Source organism: Pan paniscus, chromosome 17 (assembly GCF_029289425.2).
Source record: "Pan paniscus chromosome 17, NHGRI_mPanPan1-v2.0_pri, whole genome shotgun sequence".
Taxonomy (NCBI): Eukaryota; Metazoa; Chordata; class Mammalia; order Primates; family Hominidae; genus Pan; species Pan paniscus.
The window spans coordinates 63,508,959-63,527,617 of NC_073266.2; the positions used below are offsets into that span (position 1 = coordinate 63,508,959).

The window sequence follows — 18,659 nt, forward strand, 5'->3', positions numbered from 1 at the left end:
ATAACACAAATGACAGAAAACAACTACGCATTATGGAACCTTTATTTTTCATGTGATTTCTGTACATAAGGAGTATGAGAGTAACCCTTTTACAAATGGAACTAATTTACTAGAACAATGACAAAACTGAACTGGTATTTGATGTGAATCCACAGGAGTTTAAGCTTCAAATCCAGCCAAGAAGTTTGTTACAATCTCTTTCAGCTTTGCATCTGATTGTTCTGAGATCTTTCCATCAGCCCTATTTGGAAATAAAAGCAGGTCGTAAGTTCTGACCTGGAAAAAGTTTTAATGACTAGCCTAACTACAGATTTGAAAATAATTTTAACTTCATATCTTAAACATAACTTTAAAAAAAGATGCCAACAATTGCATTCATACCTGATAGTGCCCAACAAGGCTTGGTGCTGGCTGATGACATGAGACAAGAAAGCATTCTCAAACTTTGTAATCTTGCTGGGCTCCAGTTTATCAAGATATCCCCTTACACCCGCATAGATAACAGCCACTTGTTCTTCAATAGCCATGGGAGCTGAAAAGATACAAGAAGAATGCCAAGTGAGTTGCTCAAAGAAATGAATGCCATGTTACCAAGGTCAGGAAAACTTACTTTTTCTCCAATTCCTAACATGTCCCTGTAAATTATCTATTCTTCACAATATCAATGACCTAGAACTCCACTTAATAATCCTTCCTCCCTCCCCCGACAGAAAACAGTTATTTCTTATATTTTCAAGGCTTGAGGCATAATCTTTCAGTATAGTCCATAAGCACTGTTTATAATCTGACAGTGTTAATACTGTTTTGAGTATAAATATTTTGCTGAAATGACTTGACAAAATAAAAACGTATTAACTTTCTTTTAAATCTGCCAAATTATACATTCATATAGCCAAGTGGGGGAGGGGACTCTAACAGGCCTTAATTCCTGAAAGGAAGACATTAAATATACTTAAGTTTTCCTGGTTGTGAAGCCCCTATCATTTACACTCAAATGATAATAAGAAATGTAGTTTGGGCCGGGCACGGTAACTCACACCTGTAATCCCAGCACTTTAGGACTCTGAGGCGGGTGGACCACTTAAGGTCAGGGGTTCGAGATCAGCCTGGCCAAAATGGTAGAGGTTTTACCATTTCTACTAAAAATATACTCCAGCCTGGGTGACAGAAGGAGACTCTGTATTAAAAAAAAAAAAAAAAAAAAAGAAAGAAAAAAAAAGAAAGATAGTTTGAGGCCGGGCATGGTGGCTCACGCCTATAATACCAGCACTTTGAGAGGTGGGAAGATGGCATAAGGCCAGGAGTTCAAGACCAGCCTGGGCAACATAGTGAGAACCTGTCTCTACAAAATACAAAAAAATTAGCCAGGCATGGCAGTGCATGCCCGTAGTCTTAGCTACTCAGGAAGCTAAGGCTGCAGGACTGCTTGAGCCCAGGAGTTCAAGCCTGCAGTGAGCTATGATGGCACCACTGCACTCCAGCCTGGGTGACACTGCAAGACACTGTCTCTCTTTAAAAAACAGAATACAGGGCCGGGCATAGGGGCTCACACCTGTAATCCCAGCACTTTGGGAGGCTGAGGCAGGGTGGATTACCTGAGGTCAGGAGTTCGAGACCAGCCTGGCCAACATGGTGAAACCCTGTCTCTACTAAAAATACAAAAATTAGCCGGGCGTGGTGGCTCACACGCCTGAGTAATCCGAGCTACTCAGGAGGCTGAGGTAGGAGAATCGCGTGAATCCAGGAGGTGGAGGTTGCAATGAGCCAAGGTTGCGCCATTGCACTTCAGCCTAGGCAGTAAGAATGAAACTTCGTCTCAAAAAAAAAAAAAAAATCAAAAATCAAAAAACAAATGTAGTTTAAGTAAAAGTGCCTTTGATGAAAGATAACAGATAACAACACGTAGTACAGGCCGTGATATGTGATGCAGCTCTGTAGGCCTGGGAAGACCCTGATACACAATAGGAACCTGACCAAATGATGAAAAGAACAACTTACAATACTGTCCTTGCTTCAGCAACTCAGTTAGACGCACGCCACGACTCAAAAGTTGTTGAGTGGCAGCATCGAGGTCAGAACCGAACTGGGCAAAAGCAGCAACCTCACGATACTGAGCCAATTCCAGCTTCATGGTACCTGCCACCTGAAATACAGAAATTACTGTACTGTAACTCAGTGACACAGAGCACTATACAAATATAGTTAATATATTAATACCTTAAGATGCTAATCTAATGATAGCCCCCTTACTGCCAAAGTGATGCAAAATTACCTGCTTCATAGCCCTGGTTTGGGCAGCGGATCCGACACGAGATACAGACAGACCAACGTTAATTGCAGGGCGGATACCTTTGTAGAACAATTCTGTTTCCAAGAAGATCTATAATGTAAGGAAATACGCACGCTAGCAAGCTTAAAGTAAGAAATCAACTATCTTCAAATTTAAGTCATTATGCCAAAAAGCTGAAACTCAAAACCCAACAATGCAAAGCATCAGTACCCCAAATCTTTCACGACCTGACCTGTATATTTTATTGCTGCAATTAGGAGATGTGCATGAGATGAGAAAAAAACATAATAGGCAACATATTTATACTGAAATACATACAAATGAAGTGATATAATTTCTATTTGATTCAAAATTATCTAGAAGGGAGAACAGTAGTGGTTAAAAATGAAACTAGAACGAAACACGCTACTCTATGAAATAACTGGGTGACAGATACATGGGGTGTCACTATGCCATTCTCCTAACTTTTCTATGTATTTGAAATTTTCCATAATAAAAAGTAAAATGCATTTAGCAAATCAGTCAATATACCATTAGTCTCAACCAATGCCTTAGAATTATCCAAATCTTTTTTAACATTTATTTTAATCATTAAAATAATACCTGTCCGTCAGTGATGGAAATGACATTTGTTGGAATGTAAGCAGACACATCACCAGCCTGTGTTTCTATGACTGGCAAAGCAGTCAAGGAGCCACCACCAAAAGCATCGTTCATTTTGGCTGCTCTCTCCAGCAACCGGGAGTGTAGGTAGAACACATCACCAGGATAGGCCTCACGACCAGGGGGTCGGCGGAGCAACAGAGACATCTGACGGTAAGCAACAGCCTATGGTACAGAATAGGTTTGTGAAGTTAACCTATTAAATAGAAGTTGCATATGTGAACTTTTACTTCAGTACAAATAAATGGATTCTAAAAATTTATTTCCTTTGACCTGTTTGGATAAGTCGTCATAGATGATCAAAGCATGTTTGCCATTGTCTCTAAAATACTCTCCCATGGAACAGCCAGAGTAAGGAGCCAGGTACTGAAGTGGGGCAGCATCCGAGGCCGTAGCCGACACCACAATGGTGTACTTCATGGCATCTGAGAAAATACATTTTACAATTTTATCAATATTGTGGTTTTAAATTGGAGGCTACTATAAAAATTACCCAAGTGCTAAAAATATTTACCATTAAGAGTTAATCAGGCCAGGCGCAGTGGCTCATGCCTGTAATCCCAGCACTTTGGGAGGCCCTAGGCGGGTGATCACCTGAGGTCAGGAGTTCGAGACCAGCCTGACCAATATGAGGAAACTCCGTCTCTACTAAAAATACAAAAATTAGCCGGACGTGGTGGCATGCACCTGTAATCCCAGCTACTCGGGAGGCTGAGACAGGAGAATCGCTTGAACCCAGGAGGCAGAGGTTGCAGTGAGCTGAGATCGTGCCATCGCACTCCAGCCTGGGCAACAAGAGTGAAACTCCGTCTCAAACAACAAAAAAAGAGTTAATCAGAATCAAACAGCTTCCACTTTAAAGAAACCAACAAAACCTTTAAATGTACTACTGTTTTACATTATTTTACCTACTGATTTGTATTAAAAAGTTCAGCCCATTAGGAAGTAATTAAAATATGCCTTCATTAAGTAGAAGCTATTCTACAATCAGCAGCAACGGGACTTAAGATAATAGCAATGGGACTAAATTTCTTTTAATACCTGCATCTGTAAGTCTCTTCACCAACTGGGCAACAGTGGATCTCTTTTGACCAATAGCAACATAAATACAGTACAGCTTCTTTTTTTCATCAGATCCATCATTGAAACGTTTCTGGTTAATGATTGTGTCAATAGCAATTGAGGTTTTCCTTTAAAAAGAGAAAGTAAATATAAATCTTCCTAAACTTAAAAGGACTTCCCTGTGGGGGAAAGAAAGAGAGATCAGACTGTTACTGTGTCTATGCAGAAAGAAGAAGACATAAGAAACTCCATTTTGTTCTGTACTAAGAAAAATTCTTCTGCCTTGAGATGCTGTTAGTCTGTAACCATAGCCCCAACCCTGTGCTCGCAGAAACATGTGCTGTGTTGACTTAAGGTTTAACGGATTTAGGGCTGTGCAGGATGTGCTTTGGTAAAAATGTGTTTGCAGGCAGTATACTTCGTAAAAGTCATCGCCATTCTCCAGTCTCGAGTACCCAGAGACACAATGCACTGTGGAAGGCTGCAGGGCCCTCTGCCCAATAAAGCCTGGGTATTGTGCAAGGTTTCTCCCCACTGAGACAGCCTGAGATATGGCCTCCTGGGAAGGGAAAGACCTGACCATCCCCCAGCCCGATACTCGTAAAGGGTCTGTGCTGAGGAGGATTAGGGAAAGAGGAAAGCCTCTTTGCAGTTGAGATAAGATGAAGGCATCTGTCTCCTGCTTGTCCCGGGGAATGGAATGTCTTGGTGTAAAACCCGATCGTACATTCTATTTACTGAGATAGGAGAAAACCACCCTATGGCTGGAGGTGAGATATGCTGGCAGCAATACTGCTCTTTACTGCACTGAGATGTTTGTGTAAAGTCAAACATAAATCTGGCCTACATGCACATCAAGGCACAGCACCTTTCCTTAAACTTATTTATGACACAGAGACCTTTGCTCACGTTTTCCTGCTGACCCTCTCCCCACCATTAACCCTACAGTCCTGCCATATCCCCCACACCGAGATAGTAGAGATAGTGATCAATAAATACTGAGGGAACTCAGAGACCAGTGGCGGCATGGGTCCTCCGTATGCTGAGCGCCGTTCCCCTGGGCCCACTGTTCTTTCTCTATACTTTGTCTCTGTGTCTTATTTATTTTCTCAGTCTCTCAACCCACCTGACGAGAAATACTCACAGGTGTGGAGGGGCTGGCCCCCTTCATCTGGTGCCCAACATGGGGCTCAAACCCACGACCCTGGGATTAAGAGTCCCATGCTCTACCGACTGAGCTAGCTCGTCCCACCTGATGAGAAATACCCACAGGTGTGGAGCAGCTGGCCCCCTTCACTTCCCAGCTGAAATTTTACTATTAATCCTCGTATTAGATTCTAATGTCCCCATTACCATTTACCATTCCAAGACTAAAATATAATCCTTCCATTGAGCAAATTTTAGTTAGAACTTTTAATATGCTTTTGAGTCTTTACCCAGTCTGTCGGTCACCAATAATCAGCTCACGCTGACCACGACCAATTGGCACCAAGCTATCCACAGCCTTAATGCCAGTCTGCATTGGTTCCCGCACTGAAATTCGAGGAATGATACCGGGGGCTTTCAGACCAACTCGCCTACGCGTCTTGGAACCAATTGGACCCTGTTAAAAAAATAAAAAGAAAAACCCTAAGCATAATCAGTTTTGATGTTTGTTAGAAGCTGCAACTATATCTAACAAACATTAAACCTACCTTTCCATCAATAGCATTACCAAGGGCATCAACTACACGACCCAACAGCTCCTCACCAACTGGAACGTCCACAATGGCTCCTGTCCTCTTCACTATATCTCCTTCCTTAATTAGTTTATCATTTCCAAACACGACAACACCAACATTGTCAGGTTCCAAGTTCAAGGACATACCCTGCACAAAAGACACAATTGAACATCAATGAAGCTGAATGGGCACTCCTCCCCATACACCAATACTACATAAGAAAATATTCGGGGGTGGGGGGAGCAGTATTGTCCTTTTCACCTGGTTTATTCTTGAGTACTTTTCCAACTAACAAACAACCCTCTCTGATTAAGACTTTTAAAATTGCTATTTTGAATAATCTTAGGACAGCACATTGATAAGCCTAATATGCTCACTATCATATCCTCAAATAACTATTACAGAAGCAAAGAAATTGGACAGGTTAATAAGCTTTTTTCCACTGCATTTTCTTTGGCAATGATTCTTGGGCTGGGTGATCAGTATGAAATAAAGTGATGAAGGCCAAATGGAAATCTTAAGACAAATTTGATTATCATCTTATTTATGTGTGAGAAGCTCCATAAACAGTTTCAAAAATTAATCAAAACCTGTACTCTTCGAGTTAGTAGAAAGTGAAATTAAAAGCTACCTAACTGTAACCAATCAAATACAAATTTTCATAACATAACAGCATCAAATCATCTCTCATCATTAAAACTATATTTTAGATCTTTAAATCATGTCTGAAGCAAAAAGGCTATTCCAGGAATAGTCTGGTCAATAATGAAAACTCTGGAGAAGTACTTGGAGTATCATGGAATATCATTACAGATCCAAAAACTTTAACCTACATCTCTGATGTTCAATACAGCATCCACTAACCACATGTGGCTATTTAAATTTGTCAAATTTAAAAGATTAAAAATTCAGTTCCTGTCACACTAGCCACATTTTACATGATTAATAGTGATAGTATAGTAGGTACCATATTAAACAGCACAGATGTATTCTCATCACTGCAGAATACTACGTATTTCCAATACTATTGGACAGTACTGTTCTAGACACTTGGATTTCAAAAGCTAAAAGGGGAACTCAGAATTAATCTGTTTCGACCTCACCTTTCAAAGATAAATACTGTACACTGAAGATGCTAAATTGGCCAATGTCTTACAGCTAATGATAACTTTGGGCTCTGTAATTATTCTTCCACATCAAGTGGCTCTTTTTCCGTAGTAGACATTACCAAGAGTATCAAGACTATCTTTTCCCATATCTGCATGCCTACTAGACAGTTCCACTCTCTCTAGTTTATCCAGATGTCATCCTCTGCTTTCCCTAACTCCTACAACTTATTTCTCATACCCTGACAGATGAGGCTCAACCCAATACAAAGTAGACTTACATTAGAGAGCTTCTGATAGCTACACCAAAACTCGCCTTTGAACAATATGTCTACTCACTAGAAATACAAAGTCACGGACTTCCAATTTCCACCAGAAAAATTTTGTTGAAGTTATCAAATGCTTTGCTTTTGTATAAAATAATCTTAACAGCAAGATAGAACAGACTTAAACTTCTTGGATTTGGGGTGAAAGTTTATTCAATTTTATATTTTGGAGCCAGTGGCTACAAGTTATGTATAAATCAGTCCCTAGAGTAAAAAAACCTGGCTAATTCAAATCCTTAAGTTTATTCTCTTTACAATCTATGATAATAACAAGAAAAAAATCTGAGGCAAATTAAGACAAAGTTTTTTAAAAATCTGATACAATCTTTGAATCACTAAATGAATAACTGAGAAGACTTAGATCCTAAAACACCAAAATCTTATTTTATAATTTACCTTTAAGCCTGAAGAAAACTCTACCATTTCTTCTGCTTGAACATTCCTCAGCCCATGTACGCGGGCAATACCATCACCAATACTTAAGACACGCCCAGTTTCTTCAAGATCCACAGAGGTATCAGCTCCAAGAATACGCTCTTCAAGAATAGAGGACATCTCAGCAGTCCCTATGGAAGACAATTCAATTCAATTAAAAAAATAATCTGGGCCAGGCGCAGTGGCTCACAGCTGTAATCCCAGCACTTTGGGAGGCTGAGGCAGGCAGATCACCTAAGGGCAGGAGTTTGAGACCAGCCTGACCAACATGGAGAACCCCGTCTCTACTAAAAATACAAAATTAGCTGGGCATGGTGGCGCATGCCTGTAATCCCAGCTACTCAGGAGGTGGAGGCTGAGGCAGAAGAATCGCTTGAACCCAGGAGGCGGAGGTTGCGGTAAGCTGAAATCACACCATTGCACTCAAGCCTGGGTAACAAGGGCAAAAACTCCATCTCAAAATAATAATAATAATAATAATAATAAAAATCTGGTCCTCGAATCTTTTCAAAGCCCATTTCTCAACAACAAAAAACTAGTTTTGTGATCATAATAATCCAAATATATTCTACAGACCCAGCACGGTGGCTCACGCTAGCCACAGTGGTAATGCTAGCACTTTAGGAGGCTGAGGCAGGCAGATCACTTGAGGTAAGGAGTTCGAGACCAGCCTGGCCAACATGGTGAAACCCCGTCTCCACTAAAAATAAAAAAAAAATTAGCTGGGCACGGGCATGCCTGTAGTCCCAGCTACTCAGGAGGCTGAGACAGGAGAACTGCTTGAACCTGGGAGGTGGAAGTCACAGTAAGCCAAGATTGTGTCACTGCACTCCAGCATAGGTGACAAAGTGAGACTATCACACACAAAAAAATTATATATATATATTCTACACTGTAACACGAGATTCTATTTTTAAAAGCTATGAAAATAAAACCAAGTGATTAAGGAAAAAAAAGTCCACACAAAACAAATGTAAACCAGACAAGAAGCTAATCAAATTAAGTAAAACCCTTAAAATAAATGTTCTCCTTTAATTTCTAAGAAATCTGTAACTATGTTAAAACCTGAATTTTTGGCTAAATTCCATAAAAACATATTTTAAAAACCAACTGTTGGCCAGGCACGGTAGATCATGCCTGTAAAACCAGCACTTTGGGATGCCAAAGGGGGTGGATCACTTGAGGCCAGGAGTTCGAGACCAGCCTGGGCAACATGGTGAAACCCCCATCTCTACTAAAAACACAAAAGTTTGCCGGGCATGGTGGTGCATGCCTGTAATCCCAGCTACTTGGGTGGCTGAGGCACGAGAATCACTTGAACCTGGGAGAAGGAGGTTGCAGTGAGCTGAGATAGCCCCACTGCACTCCAGCCTGGAGACAGAGCAAGACTCTATCTCAAAAAAATAAAAAATAAAAAATAAAAATCAACTGTTAACAAAGTGTAAGTGTCTTTCTCTTTCAAGGCACACAGGGTAGTATAGGTGGTATTCTTCATCTTAGCATACAGGGGTTGGGTGCAGTGGCTCACGCCAGTAATACCAGCACTTTGGGAGGCGGGCGGACCACTTGAGGCCAAGAGTTTGGACCAGCCTGGCCAACACAGCAAAATCCCGTCTCTACTAAGGAAAAAAAAAAAAAATTAGCCAGCTGTGGTGGTGCATGCTTGTAATACCAGCTACTCGGGAGGCTGAGGCAGGAGAGAATCACTGAAACCCAGGAGGTGGAGGGTCCAGTGAGCCAAGACTACGCTACTGCACCCCAGCTTGGGCAACAGAGCGAAACTCTGTCTCAAAAAACAAAACAAAACAAAACAAAACAAAAAAACATCCCAGCACTTTGGGAGGCCAAGGTAGACGGATCCCCTGAGGTCAGGGCTTTGAGATCAGCCAGGCCAACATGGCGAAACTCTATCTCTACTAAAAATACAAAAATTAGCCAGGTGTGGTGGTGCGTGCCTGTAATCCTAGCCACTAGGGAAGCTGACTCAGGAGAGTCACTTGAACCTGGGAGGTGGAGGTTGCAGTGAGCTGAGATGGCGCAACTGCACTCCAGCCTGGGCAACAGAGTCTCAAAAAAAAGGAGGCCACGCATGGTGCCTCATGTCTGTAATCCCACCACTTTGGGAGGCCAAGGCAGGCGGATCACCTGAGGTCAGGAGTTCGAGACCAGCCTGGCTAACATGGTGAAACCTCATCTCTACTAAAAATACAAAAATTAGCTGGGTGTGGTGGTGGGCACCTGTAATCCCAGCTACTCGGGAGGCTGAGGCAGGAGAATCACTTGAACCCGTGAGGCAGAGGCTGCAGTGAGCCCAGATCATGCCACTGCACTCCAGCCTGGGCAACAAGAGCAAAACTCCATCTCAAAAAAAAAGAAAAAAGAAAAACATATATGCTGAACGTGGGGGTGTGTGTACACATACACACACACACACATATATATACACACACACTCTCACACACATATATATTTAACCTTTATTTTAAAAGTCCAAATACTCATCTCCAAAGAAATCCCCCAACTTATAGTGTCTTCCTATGCTCGCCTCCCCACTTCTCTACTGCATCTGTAATGTGCAAGTTCACGGATTGCCAAATATCTAGTAGCTACTGCCTTTGAAAAAATAAAACCTATCAGTGGACCGGTGCAGTGGCTCACGCCTTTAATCCCAGCACTTTGGGAGGCCGAGGCAGGCATATCACGAGGTCAGGAGATCGAGACCATCCTGGCCAACACGGTGAAACCTTGTCTCTACTAAAATACAAAAAATTAGCCAGGCATGGTGGTGCATGCCTGTAATCCCAGCTAGTCGGGAGACTGAGGCAGTAGAATTGCTTGAACTCAGGAGGCAGAGGTTGCAGTGAGCCGAGATCTTGCCACTGCACTCCAGCCTGGCGACAGAGCAAGATTCTGTCTCAAAAAAAAAGAAAAAGAATAAGAAAACCTATCAATAAGAACTTACATTTTTTCTAATGCCTTTTAGAAAAGGAAAAAGGAAGTCTTCCAGAGGTCACAAAGATTCCATTACCTAGTGTATGTTCTTTCTGTTTCTACCCAAGGGCCATTACCAGAACAAAGAAGCCGTACTAATATCAAAAGAAAAATATGTAACAGTAGTTCATTTGACTATAACAAGAGAACCATGACAGGGCTAAATGGTAACATTATGGTTTAAGAACCTGAGAGTCTATACAAACTAGAGAAAAAACTAACAAATGAAAAACAACTCACCACAGTTATACGATGTATATAATTTATATCTTCATCTAGTAAGTGCGGCGTAGACTGAGAAATAATAACTTACCAGTCTTCTGAAGATGAGTGTTAGAGGCATGGAAGTTCCTTGCAGCAATGAAAGATGAACCCAAAGCATTTCTGGAGACCTAGTGCAAAAGTATTCTTAAAAATTTGATTTTTAACAAAGCCTTTATAAAACTTACAAGCTTAAACAAATGCCAGCTTAGTGTGATCAAAGTACTGGTGAAAATGCTAATTACATATAAAGCATTTTGTTTAAAATGTCAAATGGGAAAGTAGCTTTTGATATATGTGAAAACCTTTTATACAGCTCCTAGTACACAGTAAACACTTGCATATTTTTAAAATGCAGTCTGTACTTTATTATTATCGTTTTTTTGAGACGGCTCACTGCATCCTCCACCTCCTAGTCTCAAGCGATTCTCAGCCTCCCGAGTAGCTGGGACTACAGGGGTGCGCCACCTCCACCAGGTTAATTTTTTATATTTTTAGTAGAGACGGGGTTTCACCATGCTGGCCAGGCTGGTCTCGAACTCCTGACCTCAAGTGATCCACCCGCCTTGGCCTCCCAAAGTGCTAGAACTATAGGCGTGAGCACCGCACCCGGCTTATTTTTTTTTCTTTTTTGGGACAGGGTCTCACTCTTGTCACCCAGGTCGGAGTGCAGTGGCTCAATCACGGCTCACTACAGCCTCGACTTCCTGGGCTCAGGTGATCCTCCCACCTCAGCCTCCCCAGTAGGTGGGACCACAGGAGTGCGCCACCTGGCCAGCCTAATTTTTGTACTTATTTTTTTTATAGAGACAGGATTTCATCATATTGCCCAGACTGGGCAGTAAATAAATATATATATATATACACACACATTTTTTTTTTTCCTTCTGAGACGGAGTCTCATTCTGTCACCCAAGCTGGAGTGCAGGGGCACGATCTTGGCTCATTGCAACCTTCACCTCCCAGGTTCAAGCGATTCTCGTGCCTCAGCCTCCTGAGTAGCTGGGACTACAGGCGACCACCACCATGCCCAGCTAATTTTTTTATTTTTAGTAGAGACAGGGTTTCGCCATGTTGGCCAGGTTGATCTCGAACTCCTGACTTCAGGTGATGCACACACCTTGGCCTCCCAAAGTGCTGGAATTACAGACGTCAGCCACTGCACCCGGCCTGGCAGTCAGTATTTTAAAAAGCAACTATTGGCAGGGCACGGTGGCTCATGCCTGTAATCCCAGCACTTTGGGAGGCCAAGGCGGGCGGATTACCTAAGGTCGGGAGTTGGAGACCAGCCTGACCAACATGGAGAAACCCCGTCTCTACTAGAAATACCAAATTAGCTGGGCGTGGTGGCACATGCCTGTAATCCCAGCTACTCGGGAAGCTGAGGCAGGAGAATCGCTTGAACCTGGGAGGCAGAGGTTGTGGTGAGCCGAGATCGCTCCACTGCACTCCAGCCTGGGCGACAAAAGCAAAACTCCGTCTCAAAAAAAAAAAAAAAAAAAAGCAACTGTTAACAAAATGTAAGTGTCTTTCCCTTTAAAGGTACCCAATTTTTATTATTTTGACTTTAGATGTATTTTAATGGAATTGCAGGAATTCTAAGATAAACAGCTTCCTACAAGGGGCAAAACTCAAAGTATTTCCAATTTTACTTAAAAACAACAACAACAACAACAAGCGGCCGGGCACGACGGCTCATGCTTGTAATCCCAGCACTTCAGAAGGCCGAGGCGGGCGGATCACCTGACGTCAGGAGTTCAAGACCAGCCTAGCCAACATGGTGAAACCCCGTCTCTACGAAAAACTACAAAAAGTAGCAGGGCATGACGGCGGGTGCCTGTAATCCCAGCTACTCGGGAGGCTGAGGTGGGAGAATCACTCGATCCTGGGAGGCGGTGGTTGCAGTGGGCGGAGATCACGCCATTGCAATCCAGCCTGGGCGACTGAGCGAGACACCATCTTAAAAAAAAAAAAAAAACAAACAAGCAAACAAAAACTGAATAAATGCTGGAGTTAGATTAGAAACCAAGAGTTGTGGCATGTGGACTTATTTTACTCTCTCAACAAATCCTGCAGCCACCTGGAACTTCCTTCAGTTTCTCCTTCCTTCAAGTTGTAATACTGCGACTGGTCACTGTCAATTCTGAAGCCTCTACCTTCCATAGGAGCTAGATGAAAACCGTTAAAAATGCTTTTTTGTTAACAGAAACCCAAGATGCTACCAGCGGTTGTTAAGGCAGCAAAACAGCCAACATGTTTATTTCACCTTTCAAATTGAGATTACTTTTAAAACAAAAAAAAAGTGTCAGTGTCAATGCGTTTACACTGAAATCATGTTAATTTCAAGGGAAACAAATAACGAAGGGTATTAATCCTTACAGCCATTTTCCAACCTTGTTCTCTTTTACTTGAATTCTCCATCACTAAAAATTACTCAAAACCAGGTGGAAAACTCAAGGACAAATTCTTTAAACACGTCCAAGTGCCACAAAGCACACACTCTGCCGGAGAGACAATTTAGAAACCAGCTTCACTGTTGTCACAGTGCTGGCCACATGAAATGGTTCTTTGCACCTGCAGGATGTTTTCACGGTCGTTTCGTATTCAGCATTAAGAGAAAGCCTACGTAAGTATTCCAAAAACCACCTTCATTTATTCCTTTCCTCTAAACTGAGCTCCAGGCAGAGGTGAAATGTTGGGCCTGCTGACCTTCACACAATGTCAGACTCCACTGACTAGCTTCAACAAGAGCTGACAGCAGTTTTCTGACCTTCAGCGGGACGCGACCCTAAGAATCGAAAGAGAGGAACCTCACCGATTCAAAACAGGCCTCGGAGAGCTAGCGCCCAAGCCCTGACCTTCACCCAAGACCCCCCTTCTAGGGCCGCTGTCAGCCGAAGACAGGAATCTTGAGGCCCTGTCTCTGGACACCATCGAGTTAACTGTCTGCCCTGTACCATTCTGCCTCTGCGCAGGTGACGAGCAAAAGGGCACCTGTGTCGCCTGCTCTGTCCAGCCGGAGCAGCCACGGGTGCAAGATGGCGGCATCCGCCACAGCCCCTCGCCCTCCTGCAGAGAGCGCCCGAGCCGGCGCACCACCACCCTGCAGCCCCACCCGGCCGCCTGCATCATGCCGGCCCTCGGTGCTCACCAGTCCGGCCCGCCGAGGAAGGGCGCGGACCACGGCCGCAGCAACGCGCACGGACAGCATCTTTGCAGTTACTCCGCAGGCGGTACTTCTGCAGCCGCAGCCTCCGGACTGCCTGGGACAAAATGGCCGAGCCGCAAAGAAGGTCAAGACAGCCGGCCCACCTGACCCGGAAGTACTGCCCCTCGCGTTCACCACCACCCCCCCCGCCCCCGCCGCCACTCTGCATTTTTTGGCAGGTTACTTATTTTTTTATGTAACATTTTTAAGTTTAAACCTCAAAATGAATGATTAGATATATTCCGGCTTTGGTCCTGGCATTCGTTATACATTTATTTTGGTCTTTTGAGTCGACCTTGTGGTTGCCCCGGGTGACCACGTGGGTAGCTGAATCTGCTAAGCAGCAGTTCCCAGGCCCCATCCGGTGCTAGAGGATGAGGGCCTCACCCGTCTGGGGTCGCGGCTGTCTTGAGGACCAGGGCGATTAATAGTGTCGGTAGTGTTAAACCGTGGTTTAAGCACGAGTAGCAACAGTGAACAGCTAAACCCCGGGACTGGCCACCAGCAGGGAGCCTCCCACGGAGCCCGTTGATCTGCAGATCTTAGCCCCACTTCAGACCCTCTGAGTCGAAAATTCGGGGCAATCTGAATTTTTAACAAACACCAGCACCGTTCCACGTGATCCGATCTGCGCTCAGGTTAAAGATTCCCAGCTTTTTAAGATTCATTCTAAAAGAATCCTGTCAGTGAATTAGAGCAAACTGTTTAAAAATCCTGATAACCGGGGGAGGGAGAGCATCAAGATAAATAGATAATACATGCGGAGCTTAATACCTAGGTGATGGGATGATAGTTACAGCAAACCACCATGGCACACATTTACCTGTGTAACAAACCTGCACGTCCTGGACATGTATTCCGGAACTTTAAATTAAAAAAAATATATCAACAATCACAAGGAGGCCTAGAAGAGTCATTGCCAATCCTACTGAGAATTGTCCAAAATCAGAAGTCTTACACCAGGATAGGACGAGGACTCGCTTTTTCCTCTGCCAACATCTAGTTCATGCTATTGGGAACTCTGCTTCTTCATTTGGAGTCAAAGGGAGATGATGAAAAAACACTTTCTATGCTTACCTGGATGGGCTTTTTTTTTTTCTCCACAGAATTACCATACTGAGATTTTTGTGATATATGCAAGATTTGTGTGTGTGTGTGATGCTGGTTATTATTATGTCATAGTGGACACTTATTAACGTTGCCCTCACTTTTCTTTTTTTTTTATTTTATTTTATTTAAGACAGGGTCTCACTCTGTTGCCCAGGAAAGAGTGCAGTGGGTTTATCACCATTCATTGCAGCCTGGAACTCCTGGGCTGGAGCAATCCTCCGACCTCAGCCTGTGCCCCTGTGGTCCCACCACCATGCCTGGCTAATTTTTTTGTAAAGACGGCGGTGGTGGGCAGGGCGTGGGGGGAGGTCTCTCTATGTTGCCCAGGCTGGTCTCAACTCCTGGCAAGTGATCCTTCCTCCTCAGCCTCTGCGCTGGGCCCACTTTTCACCGTTTGGAGAAGCATTTTCAGTTCCATCCCCCAAATCCTGGCTTACACCTAGAACCTGAATTTTGGTGAGGCAAATAAATATCCGGGCTACAAGGGTCATCTCCTGAAACATGGCTTGTAAACACGTGATTAGCCATCCTTTTCTCTAGTATCCTACTCTTTTCAAGGTAAGCCATGGGAAAATAGCAGCAGTTCTCCTGGGAATCAGGGGTACAAAAAGGCTGTCCAAGCCAGGCGCAGTGGCTCACGCCTGTAATCCCAGCACTTTGGGAGGCTGAGGCGGGTGGATCACCTGAGGTCAGGAGTTCGAGACCAGCTTGGCCAACATGGCAAAACCCCATCTCTACTAAAAATACAAAAATTAGCCAGGCATGGGGGCGGGCACCTGTAATCCCAGCTACTGGGGAGGCTGAGGCAGGAGAATTGCTTTAACCCGGGAGGCAGAAATTGCAGTGAGCCCAGATTGCACCACTGTCCTCCAGCCTGGGCAATAAGAGTGAAACTCCATCTAAAAAAAAAAAAAAGAAAGAAAGAAAAAAAGAAAAGAAAAAGAAAAAGGCTGTCCAAGTAAAATAAAATACAGAGACAAATCTCTAAATTTAAAACATTTGGGAAGCAATAATTGCCATTCAGGGCATACACACAAACAGGGTGGTCTTTGGTACGTCAGAAGAACAAACAGATGGTTAGAGGTTTTATTTTTGTAAAAGAGAAATATAGCCAGGAACAGTGGCTCATGCCTGTAATCCCAACACGTTGGGAAGCCAAGATGAGAGGTTCACTTGAGCCCAGGAGTTTGGGAGTGCAGTGAGCTGTGATCACACCAGAACACTCCAGCCTGGGCAACAAAGCAAGACCCTATATCAAAACAAACAACAAAAAAAGAGAACTGTTGCATATTGTTCTTTAAGAAAGTTCATTGTCACTAGTAAGGTTTTGGGGAACTGGCAAGTTTTGATTGGCAAGTAATGGCAACTAGGTAAAACGATTCTTAGAGTCACTGCAGGTTGTTTTTAGCAGCTAATTAGATAAAACTGGTTTAGGTCAGCCGGGCACGGTGGCTCACGCCTGTAATCCCAGCGCTTTGGGAGGCCGAGGCGGGTGGATCACCTGAGGTCAGGAGTTCAAGACCAGCCTGACCAACATGATGAAACCCCGTCTCTGCTAAAAATACAAAAATTGGCTGGGTATGTTGGCGGGTGCTTGTAATCCCAGCTACTTGGGAGGCTGAGGCAGGAGAATCACATGAACCTGGAGGCAGAGGTTGCAGTGAGCCAAAATCATGCCATTGCATTCCAGCCTGGGCGACAGAGTGAGACTCCATCTCAAAACAAACAAACAAAAAAACTGGTTTAGGTTATAGCGGGCAGTTTCAGCAGCCAGGCTTACAGATAATTACATTTTTGGAGCAATGTTATGTGCCCTGAGTGCTTTTTTTGCCCTTTACCTCTCGACACTGTTTTAGTTGGGGATGACAAGAATGACCCAATCAACTTTCACAAGCTAACAGGAAAAAATATGGTTTCTAAAAACAACAAGGCTGGGCATGGTGGCTCACGCATGTAATCCTAGCACATTGGGAGGCCAAGGCAGGCAGATCGCCTGAGGTCAGGAGTTCAAGACCACCCTGGCCAACATGGCAAAACCCCGTCTCTACTAAAAAATCAAAAATTAGCTGGGGGTGGTGGTGCACACCTGTAACCCCAGCTACTCAGGAGGCTGAGGAAGGAGAATCGCTTGAACCCAGGAGGTGAAGGTTGCAGTGAGCCAGGTGGAGGTTGCAGTGAGCCAAGATTGCGCCTCTGCACTTCAGTATGCGCGACAGGAGTGAGACTATCTCAAAACAACAACAACAACAACAACAAAATTAGCCGGCATGGTGGCTCACACCTGTAATCCCAGCTCTTTGGGAGGCTGAAGCAGGTTGATCACTTGAAGTCAGGAGTTCAAGATGAGTCTGGCCAACATATCGAGATCCCTGCACCCCCTGCCCCATCTTTAGCTGGGCATGGTGGCACATGCCTGTAATCCCAGCTATTTAGGAGGCTGAGGCACGAGAATCACTTAAACCTGGGAGATGGAGGTTGCAGTGACCACTGCACTCCAGCCTGGGCAACACAGTGAGATTCTGTCTGAAAAAAAAAAAAGGCCGGGCATGGTGGCTCATGCCTGTAATCCCAGCACGTTGGGAGGCTGAGGTGGGCAGATCACGAGGTCAGGAGATCGAGACCATCCTGGCTAACATGGTGAAACCCTGTCTCTACTAAAAGTACAAAAAATTAGCCGGGTGTGGTGGCGGGCACCTGTAGTCCCAGCTACTCGGGAGGCTGAGGCAGGAGAATGGCGTGAACCCAGGAGGCGGAGCTTGCAGTGAGCCGAGATTGCTCAACTGCACTCCAGCCTAGGCAACAGCACAAGACTCCCTCTCAAAAAAAAAAAAAAAATTGCAGGGATATTTTGTAAAATTTGTAGTGATAAAAGTGGACAAAAGACATAAAGATAACTTTTTTTGCCCCATACTGAAGGGCTGCACCAGTTTATCTGAAATTTGGTCACAGAGCAGAGATATATTTAGTTTTTGTTTTGTTTTGTTTTTTGTGGTGGATTCTCACTCTGTCGCCCAGGCTGGAGTGCAGTGTCTCAATCTCAGCTCACTGCAAACTCTGCCTCCAGGGTTCAAGTGATTCTCTTGCCTCAGCCTCCCAAGTAGCTGGGATTACAGGCACGTGCCACCATGCCTGGCTAATTTTTGTATTTTTAGTAGAGATGGGGTTTTGCCATGTTGGCCAGGCTGGTCTTGAACTCCGGACCTCAGGTGATCCACCTGCCTCGGCCTCCCAAAGTGCTGAGAATATAGGCGTGAGGCACCGCATCCAGCCAGAGCAGAGATATGTTTGAAGCAAAAAGAATAAGCAAGACAGGCTGGGTGTGGTGCCTCATGCTTGTAATCCCAGCACTTTGAGAGGCCCAAGTGGGAGCATCACTTGGGGCCAGGAGTTCAAAAACAGCCTGGGCAACATAGTGAGACCCTCTTTCTACAAAAAATACAAAAAGTTAGCTGGGTGTGGTGGTGCACGCCTATAGTCCCAGCTACT

At 44.1% G+C, this 18,659-nt stretch overlaps 1 protein-coding gene and 1 non-coding gene across 2 annotated transcripts; both read right to left on the reverse strand.

Moving 5' to 3' along the window:
• Positions 1–24: 24 nt before the first annotated feature.
• Positions 25–14,401, reverse strand: ATP5F1A (ATP synthase F1 subunit alpha). The gene is made up of 12 exons (XM_003830193.4): positions 14,007–14,401; positions 10,908–10,986; positions 7,565–7,734; positions 5,710–5,883; positions 5,452–5,618; positions 3,995–4,143; positions 3,227–3,378; positions 2,894–3,118; positions 2,273–2,380; positions 1,999–2,143; positions 382–532; positions 25–241 (listed from the first exon to the last, which is right to left on the reverse strand). Exons 1-12 carry the CDS (start codon positions 14,064–14,066, stop codon positions 160–162), a joined length of 1,662 nt encoding a protein of 553 aa, XP_003830241.1. The 5' UTR covers positions 14,067–14,401; the 3' UTR covers positions 25–159.
• TRNAK-CUU (transfer RNA lysine (anticodon CUU)) lies at positions 5,191–5,263 on the reverse strand. The gene has a single exon. It is a non-coding gene; the product is annotated as a tRNA-Lys (tRNA).
• Positions 14,402–18,659: the final 4,258 nt, after the last annotated feature.